The 17,204-nt window shown below is 41.9% G+C and overlaps 1 protein-coding gene across 2 annotated transcripts in view; it reads left to right on the forward strand.

Annotated features, from left to right (window-relative positions):
• MBOAT2 (membrane bound O-acyltransferase domain containing 2) overlaps window positions 1-17,204 on the forward strand; it is a 223,450-nt gene that overhangs the window by 141,464 nt on the left and 64,782 nt on the right. The window contains exons 4-5 of one of the 2 annotated variants that reach the window (XM_030555474.1): window positions 1,922-2,017; window positions 6,487-6,542. In XM_030555474.1, the coding sequence (XP_030411334.1) occupies window positions 1,922-2,017; window positions 6,487-6,542 (152 nt within the window). Of the gene's footprint in view, window positions 1-1,921; window positions 2,018-6,486; window positions 6,543-17,204 lie in introns of those variants that run through there. The other variant, XM_030555475.1, reaches the window with a different exon arrangement.

A 17,204-nucleotide genomic window follows, 5' to 3' on the forward strand; every position in this document is an offset into this window, starting at 1 on the left:
CATAACGTATGGATTAATTATAACATCACACAATAAATGGATAAACTAAAATCACTGGCTACAATATGTTCCTCTTAACTACATGACATATGTTTAAATTTTGGTATATGCAGCCAACCTTAAATACTAGATAGTGCTTAATTTTATAAAAATCTCTATATTGTTTAAATACTTCTGTCATGTTGTTAACTATTTGTTTTAAGTCAATTAATTGGTCTCTTCATACCATTTATTATCTTAGTTTAGGGGTGAGCAAACTATGGCCTGCGGGCTGCATCCAGCCCATAAGATGTTTTAATCTGGCCTTCTAGCATCTGCTGGGGAGCAGTGTCAGGGGCTTGCCTGGCTCCGTGCGTGCCGTGGCTCTGCACAGCTCTTGGAAGCAGCAGCATGTCCGCCCTCCAGCTCATACACGTAGGGACAGCCAGGGGGCTTTGCATGCTGCCCTAGCCCCAAGCGCTGCCCCCGTGGAACCACGGCCAATGGGAGCTGCAGGGGCAGCGCTTGCGGATGGGTCAGTGTGCAGAGCTGCCTGGCCAATGCTGTGCCCCCATGGAAGAGCTGGAAAGGGGACGGGGCAGTGCGCAGAGCCACCTGGCTGCGCCTCCGCGTTGGAGCCAGAGAGTGGGGGATATGCCATTGCTTCTGGGAGCTGCTTGAGGTAGACACCGTACAGAGCCTGCATCCCTGACCTCCTCCCATGCCCCAGCCCCCTGCCCCAGTCCTGATCCCCCTCCTGCCCTCCGAATCCCTCGGTCTCAGCCCGGAGCACCCTTCCTGCACATCAGACCCCTCATCCCCAGACCCCTATGTCTATCCAGAACCTGTGTCACGGCCTACAGCCCTGATCTTGCAAACAGTTATGTGCATGCTTAACTTTACTACTGTGATTAGTTCCATTGTAACGATGGGACTAATGATAGTGAAATATATTCTTAAGTGTTTGAAGGATTAAGGTTTAAGATTGTAAGATGGTGGTGGTACTCCTGAATTTAAAATTCTGCACCAAAAAAAAAAAAAATTCTGAGCACAATATTTTAAAATTCTGCAGATTTTATTTGTCAGATAAACGTAGAGACTCCAGCATGGCATTGGGGAGCACAGGCCATGCTGCAGAGAGGTGGGAGATCACTGTGCAGCTCTCCCCCCAACCCTACTATAAAAGTTGTTCCAATGCCACTGCATACTTTGTGTCAACATTTGTGTAAAATGTATTTGTTACACATCTATGGTTTCTTATATCTCAATTCTAATTTGAGACATAAATGCACTGTTTTTTAATACATGCACTAATGTGCTTGTTTAAAACAGAAGTTAATTGTCAGTACTAATCCCTACTAGAACAGCTGCAGTGGATGTACAGTGCTCAGGTTTTGAGTGTAGTAGAATCAAGGAATCTCACTGAGGAGTTTAATATGTAAGTTAACAGAATATTTGTGTATCAATTTTTGTTGTTAAACTTTAAGGGAGAGGAAAAGGATAAATGTTGTTGACTGGATTCTTTCCATTGTTATAGCACTTGCAGATTTTATAACAGCAGTTTGAATTATGGTTGCATGTATGCATATGAATGTACACACACTATGAATAAATTGCCACAATAGATGCTTTCTGTGGTATGTTTTGCACACCCTATGGAAAATGAACCAATGTTTGTCCTAGGATAGCAATTTTTTAGTGGTATTGTGGGACTATATATAGAATTTGGGTGCATTAAAACTTGAAATTGTGTAATACTTGCCAAAAAGTATGAAAAAATTAATCTACTTAACTAACTGCTCTGCCTTAATAGATAAAATGTGAATGTTTTTGCTCCAAACACAAACTGCAAGTGACTTGGAACATTGGAGCAATATGTTTGCATTTGATTGATAGCCTTTTTGGAGTAACTAAATAAAATATAATTGTTTTTCCTTTGCAGATATTGCTTTGTTTTTGCTTTGGGATACCTCACTATGTGCCAAATTACTAGAGTCTATATCTTTGATTATGGACAATATTCTGCTGATTTTTCTGGGTAAGAAAAAATTATATACTCCATTTCCCCCACAACCCAACAACAACATACAGTACAGCTTGTCTGATGTGATACTGTATTTACTCTGATGGTAAATTGTTGGATGATAGTAACTGAAATTTGAGTTATTCTAAGTTTCTGTCACTACCTGCAATATTCTGGGCAGCAAAAAAATCCAATAAGTGGTTTTACAGCAAATCTATTTTTGCAAGGCACAGATTTAAAAAGCACTATTCAATAGTATTTACATGCTAATTTAACTTAGAAGTGAAAGTTTAAAAGTCAATAGCATTGAAGACCATATTCCCTAGTGGAGCCCTGGATTGGGACTCAGGAGATGTTGGTTCTGCTCCTGGTTCTGTTGGTAGCCTCTTGGGTGACCTTGAGCAAGCCACTTTCCTGCTGTGTGCCTCAGTTTCCCCATTTGAGAATTGGGATTATGATGCTGGCCTCCTTTAATTGCTTTGAGATCTACTGCTGAAAAGCACTATATAAGAGCTAGTTGATATTATTTATTATGCTATTTTTCTTCCCAGACTTCTGGACTTGAAGTCAGAAAGCAAAAGGGAACACACAGTGTATTAATATTAAAAAATTCTGTCAGGAAATATAGAATTTATACTAAACAGTTCAAATAGTGCCATTTGCCCACCATATATAAATAACTTCCTTCAGGTATGTAAGTGCTCATCCAAAGCTCATTGAACTTAATGAAAGCCTCCCATAGAAGTCAATGGGTTTTGGATCAAGTCCATACAGTACTGGTTTGGGAATACTAGTGGAATCTGAAAAGTGACAAGCATTTTTTGGAATAATTTGAATTATTTCCAGTAGCTTCTGATTAAAATGTGAAAACTTATCAAGAGCTTCCAGTAGAATCTGAAATGTTGTATCCTACTGTGATAACTGTTGGCATTTTAAGCACATTGATTTCAAACTCAACATTTTACTGAGTTTTACCAGAGTCACAAACTTATATAGTTCAACATATGTTTTCTGGGAACTTGTAAGTCGGTGGAAGGTTCCATCAGAAATACATAGAGGTAGATAGCACGTCTTTTATTTCAAGAAATAGTACTAAAACAAAAAATGAAAAGAAGTTATCATAAGCAGGACAGGAAACAAAACTTTGTAGCTTGGGCTCCACCTTAGTCCAGTGATTCTGGATGTGGAGCCTGATCTTCTCAAAGGCATCCTCCTGTTCTTAAGCAACCAATTTATAGAATGTCCATGAGCATTTGTGGAAGCTGAATTGAGACCTCTTGTTCACCAGCGAGTGCCTTGGTGCTCTGTCATGTGAATTTTACAGACTAAGAAATAAGATTTTTGGGGTGCTAAAGCAGAGGATCGGTCTCAGTGTTGAGAGTGGCAAAGACAAAGACTGTTTCTTGGGAGGAAAGATTGAGATTGTTACAGCGTTCTTCCTCCTTATCAGATCTGTGATATCCTGTTGGTGTCTGTTTTGCATAGAATCTTCTGCCAGATCAATGGTTGTGGGTATCACAGAAGATAGGAATGAGAGGGACTTGTATTTTGCAAGACATGGCTGAAAGAATTCATAGTAGAAGACTGATGTAAATGTTAATCATTATGAGGGGAAGTAGAAATAGAAAGATGATGAAGAATGGGATCTAGTAATATATCTGTGGAGCTTTTGCAGAGAGCTACTGCTTGAGTCATCCAATTTAAGGCAGAGAAGGGACCAGTATATCATATAGAAACTTTTGAGTTAGTTTCCAAAGAAGCAGAGTCTCACAATATTAGGTGTTTTTTCCCCTTAAAGTCCCAGCTCCTGGTGAGAAGTGATTATATGATAATCTTAGTTTACTTTTTTTATGACTGAAAGCTTCTAGCTCTCATGACTGTGGAGAAAAGCTTTAAAATGTGAATTCTAAAGGCTCACAAACTTGAAGGCAAATGTAAAATTAATTATATTTCAGATCTTATTATTTTAAAGCCAGGCATATAACTTTGGGGGATCTGACTTGTGTTATGAATGCTCGGGGTTGGCAATATTGAGATTCACGTACGGGCAAAACACATACCTAAGCCATTGGTTAGATACAGTCCCATAATTTTTTCTTGTCATCAATTATTTAGTCTCCAAAGCAGATGTTGATGTTACTTGGTACAACTAATAAGAGTCTCAAATAGAGTGTGAAGTGTGATAGAACAGAATAGGCCATATTTATTCCACATTTGGAATAAATCAGTGAATTTATATCAGAAATTAATTTAGACCCAGTAGATTTGGTTGAAACAAGTAGAAATTCCACTTATAGTTGGACATAGGCCCAGATGTATTGTAGTCTGTGTCTTTTAAAAATACATAATTAATAGAAGGGAATTGCCCAGTCCAATTATTTCTTCCAGCTCTTACTTAACTCAGGTGGTGCTTTCCTGTCCCTATTCAATTATTGTATTTTGTCACTTGGAGGCCAGGGGCTTTAACCAATTGCTCATATTCCTGTTCTGTAAACTGTTACCTTTTGTGTGTGTGTCTCTCTGTGTGTGAATTTCCAACCCTGTTCTAGCTGCACAGACTTTTTAAAAAAGTAATAAAAAATTCATACACAGTGAACAGTTTGACCTACTAAAACACAAAAATTACTGGCAGGGCTACACAGTGATGGATAGGGCCAATAAACTGCAGACTAAGCTGCCTCAAACAGGGTCACAATTCTGTAAAAAGTGGAACAGGCAGTTGCAGGAAAATACTCATGTATATTGCAACATTAATTTGACATGTGGTTTACCTTCCAGACTCTTAGTTGTTTGGGGATTGGTGGCATAATCATGTAGGCATCTAGCTACCATGTGATGGGCATAGTAGAAATGCTCAGTAGATATTCAATACCAACAGAATACACTAAGAAAAATACTACAGTTCAGAACACACAACACAGAGTAAAAAAATACCACAAACTGTGCATAATGTAGAAGCTGAGTAGGTTACTGTGTTACTAAGATTGCGACCGTATACTAAATCTTAAGTCACCATGACCTAAGCAGCAGCTAACTTCACATTCCTGCTACTCTTTGGAAGGGCATTCCTGGGCATATAACAGCTAAAAAGTCAAATAATTCAAGTATATAAATAGAAGGAATAATCACCAGTAGTGCTTTAACTCTGAATTTCCTGGGTTTGTAATGTTTGGTTTAGTGACAGCTGCAACATCTCTGTAACTTTCTCTTTTAAACCTGTAACGGTATGTCTACACTGCAGTCCAAGGTGTGTTTGCGGAAGCTTGTCCTGCTACACTGCTGTTTTTGGCTGTGCTAATGTGAGTAAAGCTAGTTTGGGCATGTGTACTAATGCTGCAGTTACACCTGGAATTGCAGTGTGGACATAACCTAAGTTATCAATATGTACTTTCAACCTTAACTCTATGTCAATGTAATTTTTTTTGTCTTGGAATAAATAAAAGGATAAATAACCAAAGTAAAAACAAAACAAAAATAGTAAGGATAAGGTCAAGAACAGCATAGTTTAAGTCACATGCCTGCAATATGACTTCAGAAATCACATCAGCATTAACTATAGCAAACTTCTTTAGCAATGTGATCATCTGTGAAAGTGTAGAACTAGTTCTTGTAAACTGAGAAGTATGTATATTAATACATACTTCTGCCTTTTGGTAATAATTTTCTAAACGTTAGATACCCATACAAATGAAAGGTGGTTTATTAAGTTAAAAGTTCCAGCTGCTTGTATTTTCTTTCGAATATGAGAGAAAAAGCTTTACAACTAGTTAATATTATGTAATTACAGTAAAATCTTTATATGGAAAAATTAAATGTACCAAGATATCCATAAATAGTTCTCTGCTTCATATCTTGTTACTTTTTTATTACATCCAAATAAATTACTTCAATTTTTCAAAGTTAGTTACGTATTATTAAAAAAGATGCTTTTGTTGTGAATTGTGGCCAAATTAATTCTTGAGATTTGCTGTCCTGGGTTTTGATTTCAGCTGAGCTTCTTAAGTGAGTTATAGCCATATATTCACTGCAGGGATTGCTATTGTCCTATGCATACTGCTGCTGTTGCTAATTTATAACAAAGAAATAATCTTCTGTGCCCTTTGCCACTTACTCCTCCCCCTTAAAATAAATAAACCCACCCACCCCCCGTGAATTTATATTTTCTTCAGTTAAATTTCTGGAAATTTTCCCTAATTTATTTAAACATTTAAGACCCAATTCAGCAAAATAGATGCATTGCTTTACCAAACTGCTTAAATCCTGGACAGTTCTAGATCTTGGCTCTTCAGTGGACTGACCTGCTGTATGTAAGGAATATTTTCTGCTCACTGTGTAAACATAAGGCCAAGATCTAAGCTCCAGTGGTTAGACATTTTGTCCTCTTCCAGTGGGGATTGCTAGTTTAACCTATTCCCAATTTTAAATGTGAAATTAAAACATGGATATTCTTATTTAAAATATCTTTATTTTTTCCCTTGTAACAGCCCAATGATGATAATTACACAGAAAATCACTAGTCTGGCTTATGAGATTCACGATGGTAAGACTTTTTGAACTGCATTCTTTGACTTTAATTCTTCACAATGTATTTTTTATAATTTCCCTTCAGTTTAATTCAGAAAATTAAACCACGTATTTGTGCTGTGAATTTTATTATCCCACTACACATTTGGGGGCGGGAGGGCCTGGTGGGAGAAATTTGTTTTGGTATCTCAATTGTTGGTTCTGTAAGTATTTGATAAGGGACCAATTCAGCAAAAACCATGGTAGCTTGCACAGAATGCAAGCTCTGAAAACAAGTCTTATTGTTCAGAAGATACCACATCACCAAAAGATTGGCCTGGCATCCTCTGCCCTCTTTTGGGCTGGGACATGGATCTCTAATGAGTTAGCAAAACAGAATCTCCAAATTCAGAGATCAGCACTGGATTCACAAATTGGTAGAACAGGCACTAGTTCCTGTGACTTTACATGACATAAATACCACTTTTACTAAAAAGGGAGTAAGTAGAGAAGAAAGTCAATACTTTCTTCTTCTTTTCCTAATTTTGTTCCGTGCTATGTTTAATAATCTTGTATAAGACTCTGTGAATTTTAATTTTTATTGGATATAATATGAACAGAACTATAATATGTCAATTGTATATTACAAACAAGTTTAGGCATGAACAAAGAGGCTTCATAGTTGTGTATATATATGTCTTAAATGGCTAGAGAAGAGTTGACAGGAAGTGAATTGTCCCAGTGTGTGACAATATATAGAAGTGATTCTTAAGGGTGGGACGGAAAGAAATGATTGGTATCAGGTTATTTTATGAGCTAGTTTGATTTCTTGGTCACTTTGAGAAGTAAGAATGATAGTGTGCACCATGAAAAACACTGACAATGTGCCTTCCACTCAAACTACTTTAATCAATTTTAAAATGCTTAAAGACAAGATTAAATATTGAAAGGATGACTTCTGGGATTATAACCACAAGTGGCTGGGGTAAACTATTTTTTCCACTGCAACAGGTTTAAGAAACTTACCTGTTCCACTGAAACAGTTTAAGAAACTTCCTATCCAATGTTTTTAAAAACCTTTAAAATGAACTGAAATTGTGGCTAGACAATCTTCTGTTATTTCAGCTGTTGTGCATTATATTGTTTGTGTAGCACTGAAGTATGCTTGAATAAGCTCTGTGATTGTTTCCCCTTGGGGACGTTAATGAAAATGTGATGTATATCTCATGAAACTAGTCCAGTGAGAGAATTTTTAAATAAATGCATTTGTTGTAAAATAATTGGGGTTTGTTTTGCAAATTATGTCAAATTTTTCAACTGTCTATAATGGTGTCCTCCAGTCTCTGTTTTCTGGCTCCATTTTAATTTTATTTTATTTTATTGAATTAAATGTTATTGCTTCAACCCCCTAGATTTGCATGTCTCTTCACATGCATAAGGATAGGCCTCTACTCTAAGTATCTTGCAGTTTAGATTGAACACAGCTTATGTTGACAATGTAGGAGGGAGAGGAAAGAATGACAATGACTGACTAGGCCTATCTCCAGTGAGTTCTGTATTTATACCTTATCAGTGCAAAGCACAAGGACTTCTCCAATTCACTTAGTTCTAACTGCTGTCATACCTATGACTGTTTCGCTTCAAAGTCTCTCAGGGCTTGGCTACACTTGTAGCGCTGGGAGTTACAGCTGTTTTCATACAGCTGTGTAGGGAAAGCACTGGAGTGTGGCCACACTGACAGCTACCAGCGCTGCAGTGTAGCCACATTTGCAGCTTTTGCAGTGCTGTTGGGAGTGGTGCATTATGGGCAGCTATCCCACAGAGCACCTCATCCCACTTTGGCGCCATGGGTTGTGGGAAGGGGACGGAAGGGTGTGGGTCATTCTGCTTCCTGTCCCAACGCCGCGTGATGCATCGCTTCGCATCCCAGCAGTCCCTGTTTTTCCGTCCACGTTTGGCGCCATTGTGACTCTCCCAACGGTTTATGTGCAGCGTGATTTCTGTGGGAAGTGGAGCCCGAAGTGCTGAGGAATATACTGACGAGTCTCGCCAGCACATCATGTTTGGCAGTTGAGCTATTCCTTAAGCTCCAAAGCGATGAGGAGTCCGATGATGATAGCGAGTCGCCTGACGCGTACGACATGACATTGCTTGTGGCATTCACGGAAATGCTCAGCACTGTGGAACACTGATTTGGGGCTCAGGAAACAAGCACTGAGTGGTGGGATCATATCGTCATGGAAGTCTGGGATGACGAGCAGTGGCTGCAGAACTTTCGGATGAGAAAAGCCACTTTCATGGGACTGTGTGCTGAGCTCGCCCCCATCCGGCGGCGCAAGGACACGAGATTGAGAGCTGCCCTGCTGGTGGAGAAGCGGGTGGCTATTGCAATCTGGAAGCTGGCAACTCCAGACAGCTACCGATCGGTCGGGAACCAGTTTGGAGTGGGAAAGTCGACCGTTGGGATCGTTTTGATGCAAGTTTGCAGGGCCATTAATCGCATCCTGCTAAGAAGAACCATGACTCTGGGGAACGTGCAGGACATTCTGGATGGCTTTGCTCAAATGGGTTTCCCTAACTGTGGAGGGGCGATAGATGGGACGCATATTCCTATTCTGGCACCACTCCACCTAGCATCCGAGTACGTTAATCGGAAGGGGTGTTTCTCTATGGTTCTCCAGGCTCTTGTGGATAACCGTGGGCATTTCATTGACATTAACACAGGCTGGCCTGGAAAGGTGCATGATGCACGCATCTTTCGGAACACTGGCCTGTTCAGGAAGATGCAGTCAGGGACTTTTTTCCCAGACCGGAAGATCGCAGTAGGGGACGTTGAAATGTCTATTGTGATCCTTGGAGACTCTGCTTACCCGTTAATGCCTTGGCTCATGAAACTGTATACAGGGAAGCTTGACAGGAGCAAGGACTGGTTCAACTACAGGCTGAGCCGGTGCAGAATGACTGTGGAGTGTGCTTTTGGCCGTTTAAAAGGGCACTGGCGATCTCTGTATGGGAAGCTAGACTTGGGGGAAAGCAGCATCCCTGCAGTTGTATCTGCTTGCTGTACCCTCCATAATATTTGTGAAGGGAAGGGTGAAACGTTCAGTCAGGAATGGGCCTCCGAGGTTCAACGCCTGGAGGCTGAATTTGCACAGCCAGAGACCAGGGCTACTAGAGAAGCCCAACACAGGGCTTCAAGGATTAGGGATGCCTTGAGGGCGGAATTAGAGGCTGAAAACCAACAGTAATGTTTGGTGCCTTGCGCGGGAGTGAAGTGCAGTGGTTACAATGTTAGTAGGAATCTGTTTTTCCTAAGCTGATTTGCAGTGCCTGTTTCTTTCCTGGGCTACGGTATCTTTGACTTTCTGCAATAATAAAGACTGTTTTCAAAGCCAAGAATTCATTTATTGAAAAGAAAAGAACTTTCTTGACAGACACATAACATTTTGGGAACCTAAAAGGGCAGGCGGGTGTGGTGGGGAACTGTACAGTCACAGGTTTGAATATGTCCTGTCTGGAGTGCTGTGCGATGACTGCTGCACTTCAGGATGCCTATACTGCATGGTGATGGGGGTTGAGTGCAGAGGGTAAGGTTCGTAGTTCTCAGGGCTGGTTGGTGAACGTACAGGTGTTGGAGGCAGCTGGTGGAGGTAAGAACCTGGATGCTGGGGAAGGGGGTTTGGAGCTGACATTGGGGCACAAGGAAAAGACCTTTGGGATGGGGGGTGGGGCGGCGCGGTAGGGCTCTGCCTGCATGGCTACGAGCGCCTAGATAAAGTTCGCTTGGCGCCAGGATGCTTATCAGCTGCTTTGTGCTTTTCTTCCTCGCCGCTGCGTTTCTCTGGCGGATCCTGCTTTCCCTTTCCCTCCAGTCCTGCAGTTTTTTATTCTCTCTGGCAGAGTGATCCATAACTGTTTGCAGCAGGTCGTCTTTGCTTTTTCGCGGCTTCTTCCGGAGGTTTTGGAGTCTTTGAGCTGTTGACAACACGGGCAGCTGAGAAGTCAAGGTCGCTTGTGGAAAGGCAAAAAAGGCAACAGTTAAGAGAGACAGCATTGTTTATATCTCAGACAGTTATTCCCACACAGTGAAGGAATTTACAGTGTTCACTTTAGCATAATTTTCCCATACCAAATAGAGCGCACATAAGCCACAGGAGCCCCGAAATGGTGAGTAAGGGGGACTGATTGCTTCAGGGCTGTGCTGGGGTTTCTGTGCGTTGCGGAAAACAAACAGCTGCAGGGGGAACCTACACTGAACACACTCCCAACGTTTTCCACAGGAGTTAATCCTGGAAGCTATCTCGCTGCTGCGGGTCACCTGGGAAGAGCGGGAGGGTCTTCTACAGCAATGCAGATTCCGCCCTGGCCCCTAGGCAGCTTGCCTGTGTGCAGCAATGGTCCCCCCACCCCTCGCGGCACAGTGGCGCAGATGTGTTAGCCTGACTGGGACAAGGACCACAGTGGCTCTCCCTATAAACTTGCGCAAGCGCATTGCCCACGCTCTGGCTGAAACTTTTGAAGAGATTACCGAGGCCGATTACCGCGACGTGATAGACCACATCGATGGGCTATTCCACATCTAGGCATGCATGCATGCATGCAGCCCTAACCCTCCCTCCTCTCCCGAAACATTTCCATCCTGAAAATAAAAGCCGCTTACCGGGAACCTGCTCCTCTGCTTCTCCTTCACCAAGTTCCAGCTGCTGCAACTGGCTAGCTTCCTCCAGGCTTGAGAAGAGCTCCTGGCTGCATGCCTCCTGGGACTCCGGGGTGTCTCCCCCCCACCCTAGTACCCTCACTCTTGGTTTCCTCTTCACCTCTCCCGCCTCCCCCCCCGCCCTCTGAAGTGTCCATCATGGTCCTTGGATTGGCGGTGGGGTCACCCCCAAGTATCGTGTCCAGCTCCTTGTAAAAATGGCAGGTCGTGGGGGCAGCGCCGGAGTGGCGGTTTCCCTTGCGGGCTTTGCAATAGGCACTCTGCAGCTCCTTCCCTTTAGCCCTGCACTGCACTGCGTCCTGGTCATGGCCCCTTTCCAGCATGGCCTTTGATATCTGCCCATAGGTATCGTAATTCCTATGACTGGAGCACAGCTGTGACTGCGCAGCTTCCTCCCCCCAAACACTGATGAGGTCCAGCAATTCGCCATTGCTCCATGCTGGGGCTCGTTTGGCGCGTGGAGGCACGGTCACCTGGAAAGATTCACTGATTGCACTCCACACCTGGCTGAGCAAACAGGAAGGGGATTTTTAAAATTCCCAGGGCATTTAAAGGGCAGGTCACCTGAAGCCAGGGCAGTAGAGTGCGAACTGATGAGGAGAGTGGCTGAGCAGGCATTCTGGGATACCTCCGAATACCTCTGGAGGCCAATAACAGCGCTTTTGGTGGCCTCGCTGGCGGAGCAGCGCTGCATCACCAGCACTGCAATCGTTATTCCCCAGGCAGAGGTGGAGTACATGCAGCACTGTACCCAGGGAGATACAGCGCTGTATGTGCCTTGCAAGTGTGGACGGTGAGTGAGTTGCAGTACTGTAAAGCCACCACCAGCGCTGCAACTCTCCAGTGTAGCCAAGCCCTCCGATTTCAGAGACTAATTCAAAGAGATGATTGTGTAAACTAGTCTTACATCTATTACAGCCCTAACAACGAGTCAGTACCTTTTTAAAATATCTGTTTTAAAGATTACAGTTTGAATTCCCAAATTCCACAAATTTGTTTTAGAAAATTCAAGTTAAGATATTCACTGGAATTCCTCTGCATCTTAAACCCTGCCGTGTCACCCTGTCAGTGACTTACTCTCACCCTGTCTTTGGCCTCTCTTTGTTCAAAAACAGTAAAGAAAAAATTTTAAATGGTCTCCACTGTAGCAGTATCGTGTTTGCACTGGTGTGTAGAGATTAGCTTGTCACACTTTCCTCTTCACCTTGCCTCTAAATTTTAAAGTTTATAAAATAGTCAAACATTTGCTCCAGGCTGAGATCTGACACAATATCTCAACTCACTAAACTTTCTTTCAGTACCATGTTTTTATCATGGAAAAGAGAAGTTGATCTCTGTTCAAAGTATGTACAATAGATCGGAGAGGGTGGTGATTAGTTGGTCTCTTTCAGAGGAAAATACATTCAAAATTATAGATTTCACAAACTATAATCATGATTACTAAACACCCAGGGTTTGGGAGTCACTTATTACTCTAAAGAACTTGTTGTGATCCAGGGACCCCTTGTTGCCAACTTGCTGAGGGCACAGTGGATGCATAGGGTTTTACAGAGATCTCTTGGATTGGATATTTGCATAATAGTTCACTGAACGGTGACATGTGAAGTCTCTACTGAGAGCCAGTAGCCCACTGGTTTTTGTAACCATTGCAAAATATATGTATGGATAATATTTAGGAAGTTATGTATCCATACTGAAAATTATGTTATTAATGTTTTGGAATTAAGGCAAGCCACCGGAGGTGACATACTTTGGAAATGTTCCAAAGGAGGTAACGGGCATTGTATGCCTGACAATATATGCCTGTTTGTGGGATAAATAAGAGATTGCAAAATGTACAAGAGAGGAAATCTATGAGAATAAACAAACAGCAGAAGGGTGTTCTATTTATGAATAAAGATAAGGGATTGTTCCAGTATATCTTGGCATGCAGAGGAACACATGGAATCCTTCACCTAGGATGCAAGCTAATATTGTGCTTGTCTCAGAAAATAAGGGTCATAGCCTGCCTAGCTGCAAAGCTCTGCAAGGACTTCCGGTGAGCAATACTTGGTTAGAGATGAGAGCATCTTGTTAATTAAGTCTAGGCTCTAGAATGGCCGTTATGATTTTATTTTATATGTAACCATTTGTTTCCAATATGTTCACTTCCTATAGTTAGAATCTGTATGCTTTGCTAAAAAAAAATATACGTGATTTCACTATAAACATATCTAAGTGTTGTGTGTTAAGTGAAGCTGTGATCTGAGGTGGAACTGGTAAGCTGGAATGTGCTATTTCTTGGAAGCAGCAAATCTGTGAATACTGCAAGTGTTTCATGGACCAGGGGCTGGATGCTTCAGGGACATGCTCAGAGGGCTTGAGGTTTGGAGCATGCCACTCATTACTTTGTAGAATGACAGTGGGTCCTGTGAGGCCTACAGGGAAGTGCATGTGTTGCCTGTAGCTGGTGGAGTTGGGGAGCTGACCCCAGGCACATACAGACGAGGCTTCCTCATGCTAAGGGCAGGTGGTAGTGAGGTGTCTCACAACCCTGGGTACTCCAGGAAGCCTCACACTCATCATTTTAGTATTAAGGTTAGTAGCAAGTGAAAGTCTTATTTACTAACTTTATCTTTCTAGATAAATGAGCTGTTTTGAATTTGTTTGCATAATGCACAAATGGTGGGGTATATTATACAATGAACAAGGGGTGCTGATTAAGTGTGATGGCGAGCATGAAAACTTCTCACTGACTGTTCATTAAGGTGTACAGTTATTTGCAGTTAAATAAGTAATGTAGAAATATCTGGTGAATACATGACCCAATTATGGGGCTAGCTGCACCTTTGTCCCCTTTCTGGTCTCAGGTGAAATGTTGTGATTCTTCTGCTTTTATATTGGGACTTGAGTACACTATTGAGTACTATTTATCAACTGCTTATTGTGGCAGAATACACCCTGGTGTTCACACCCTACACACTTTTGTGATTATGTATTTATGTATAATAAGGTATGCCTTGTAAGGTATAATTTGAAAACTCATACTTTGCTAGCTAGTATTGTTCTGATTAAATATGTATGGCAGCACTTCCCCTGTATGATAATAGTAATGCAAATTCCAAATCCACAGCCCTGCCCAGGCAGAAGTCAGGTCTGTCTTAAACAGAGGAAGGAATTTGTGCTTGCCTTACTTTGCATTTAAGCAGTAAACAGAGTCATAAAGTGGTGGGGCTGAGGTGGGAGGGCAAAGGAAATTCAAACAGGTGGGAAAAACAGCAGGGAATAGACTTTCTGTCTCTTGTGTCTCTGCTGGAAATAGCTCAGTGGTTTGAGCATTGGCTTGCTAAACCCAGGGTTGTGAGTTCAATCCTTGAGGGGGCCACTTAGGGATCTGGGGCAAAAATCAGTACTTGGTCCTGCTAGTGAAGGCAGGGGCCTGGACTCAATGACTTTTCAAGGTCCCTTCCAGTTCTAGGAGATTGGTATATCTCCAATTATTATTTATTTATTACTTCCTTATTTAAAAGTTTGAGTACCTTAGGAAACTGTGTTCCCATTCATACTTATTCTTTGCTGCTTGAGGAAGACTTAGATGAAGCCTGTAGTTGGTTTTTGTGCGCTTGGGAAGAAAAGGGCAGAGCAGCTTTGAGGGCAGAGTTTGTGTGTGGGAACACAGGTGACTGTAGAAATGGACTGACATCACAAACACAAAAATAGGAAATCTGGCCTGTACACTGGCACAGATCTGAGTTATATGAAATGACTTATTTTGGTAATATACAAAACAATCAATACATTGAATAAATGAATTTCAATTGCCTTTTTCTTTACCAAAAGGCCCATTATGAGGGAGACAGAAGAATGTTTTCGGTTTAATAAGGTGGCTACAAAAAATGGCAGACATCTGATTTTTTAAAAAAGCATGTCCTATGTAAAGTAAATGGCAGAATGGAGGATTAAAGCTCTTTAGGGGCGAGTGTTAGATCTAAGAGAATAATAGGTAAGAAAATCTGGAAATGAATAAGAAACAGACTGGGCTGAGTGAGAGGCCTGGTCCACACTACAGCGTTAAATCGATTTAAACAGCATTAAATCGATTTAACGCTGTACCCGTCCACACTACAAGGCACTTTAAATCGATTTTAAGGGCTCTTAAAATCGATTTCTGTACTCCTGCCCAACGAGAGGAGTAACCCTAAAATCGATATCACTATATCAATTTAGGGTTAGTGTGGACGGAAATAGAAGTTATTGGTCTCATTCTTTTACTGAGCTACCCAGAGTGCACTGCTCCGGAAATCGATGGTAGCCTAGGACCATGGACGCACACCACCGAATTAATGTGCCCTAGTGTGGACACGTAAAATCGATTTTATAAAACCGGTTTTAATAATTTCGATTTTATGCTGTAGTGTAGACGTGGCCAGAGACTGAGTGGATATGTGGGTGGCTACCTGCATAGGTGGATGAATGTTAGCATGGGTTAAAATTGATTCTTCTTCATGCCAAAATGTTTCTCATTTTGCTGTGTAATTTTATATGATACATCAAATATATATAAAAAACATTGTTCTCTCTCTCTCTTTCTCTTTCTGCTCCTAAAATGAAAACAAACATATATTATGCCACTGATGTTAAGGTTTTTATAAGTTGGGAACCCTGGATATTGGCAGAGCACTCCTTAGTGTGGATGCAGCCATACTGGTGAAGCTGTGCTTTGTACCAATGTCATAAAAACACCTCCCCAAGTGAAATAAGCTGTTTGCACAGTGTCTAGCAGAATGGGGTCATGGTCTATAACTTCACTGATTCCCAACTTCAAGAAAAGTGCGGCAAGCAACGTCGACCTCTGTACGTGGCCTTCATCGATTTCATGAAAGTATTCGACTTCATCCGCAGTGAGGCTCTGTGGAGAATTCTTAAATTTAGATGCCTGCCAAAATTTGTTGCCATCCTCTGACTCCTCCACGACAACATGTCTGTGATGGTCGCCAGCAATGGATCCGAAATGGACCCCTTCCTACTATAGACAGGAGTTAAGCAAGGCTGTATCATCGCTCCAACCCTTTTCTCCATCTTCCTTGCTATCACCCTCCTTCTCATGGCTGACAAGCTCCCCTCCGTACTTGACATTCAATACAGAATGGACAGCAAGCTCTTCAGCCTCATTTGTCTTCTGTCCACGATAAAGACTATCACTAAATCAGTCATTTAACTCCAACTTGTGGATGACTCTGCTGTGTGTCCACTCAGAAGAAGATATTCAAAAAATAGTAACATTTTCTCTGAGGCCTACAACCAACTCGGCCTCATATTCAACAACAAGAAAATTAAAGTACTCCACCAACAGGCTTCAGATCACCAGGATCCTGCTCCTGTAATTCAGATCAATAAAGAGACCCTGGAAAATGTTGAGCACTTCTTTTACTTCAGCAGCTCTCTGTCACAGAAAGCTGACATTGACTAAGTTGGTCAAGAATCACACCTCTTCATACCACTGACTGACGTAGCTATACTGGCAGAAGTCTGTAGTGTAGACATGGCCTAACAAAACTGGGTGTAAAGAAGCACAGCGGCAGAGAAATGTATTATTGACAAATAAAAAGTAATGCACATGGGAAAGAACATAAGAATAGCCAGACTGGATCAGACCAAAGGTCTGTCCAGCCCAGTATCCTGTCTATCAACAGTGGCCAATGCCAGCTGCCCCAGAGGGAGTGAACCTAACAGGTAATGATCAAGTGATCTCTCTCCTGCCATCCATCTCCACCCTCTGACAAACAGAGGCTAGGGACACGATTCCTTACCCATCCTGGCTAATAGCCACTAATGGACTTAACCTCCATGAATTTGTCTAGTTGTCTTTTAAACCCTGTTATAGTCCTAGCCTTCACAAGCTCCTCAGGCAAGGAGTTCCACAGGTTGACTGTGCGCTGTGTGAAGAAGAACTTCCTTTTATTTGTTTTAAACCTGATGCTCATTAATTTAATTTAGTGGCCT

The sequence above is a fragment of the Gopherus evgoodei genome, chromosome 3 (assembly GCF_007399415.2).
Source record: "Gopherus evgoodei ecotype Sinaloan lineage chromosome 3, rGopEvg1_v1.p, whole genome shotgun sequence".
Classification (NCBI taxonomy): domain Eukaryota; kingdom Metazoa; phylum Chordata; order Testudines; family Testudinidae; genus Gopherus; species Gopherus evgoodei.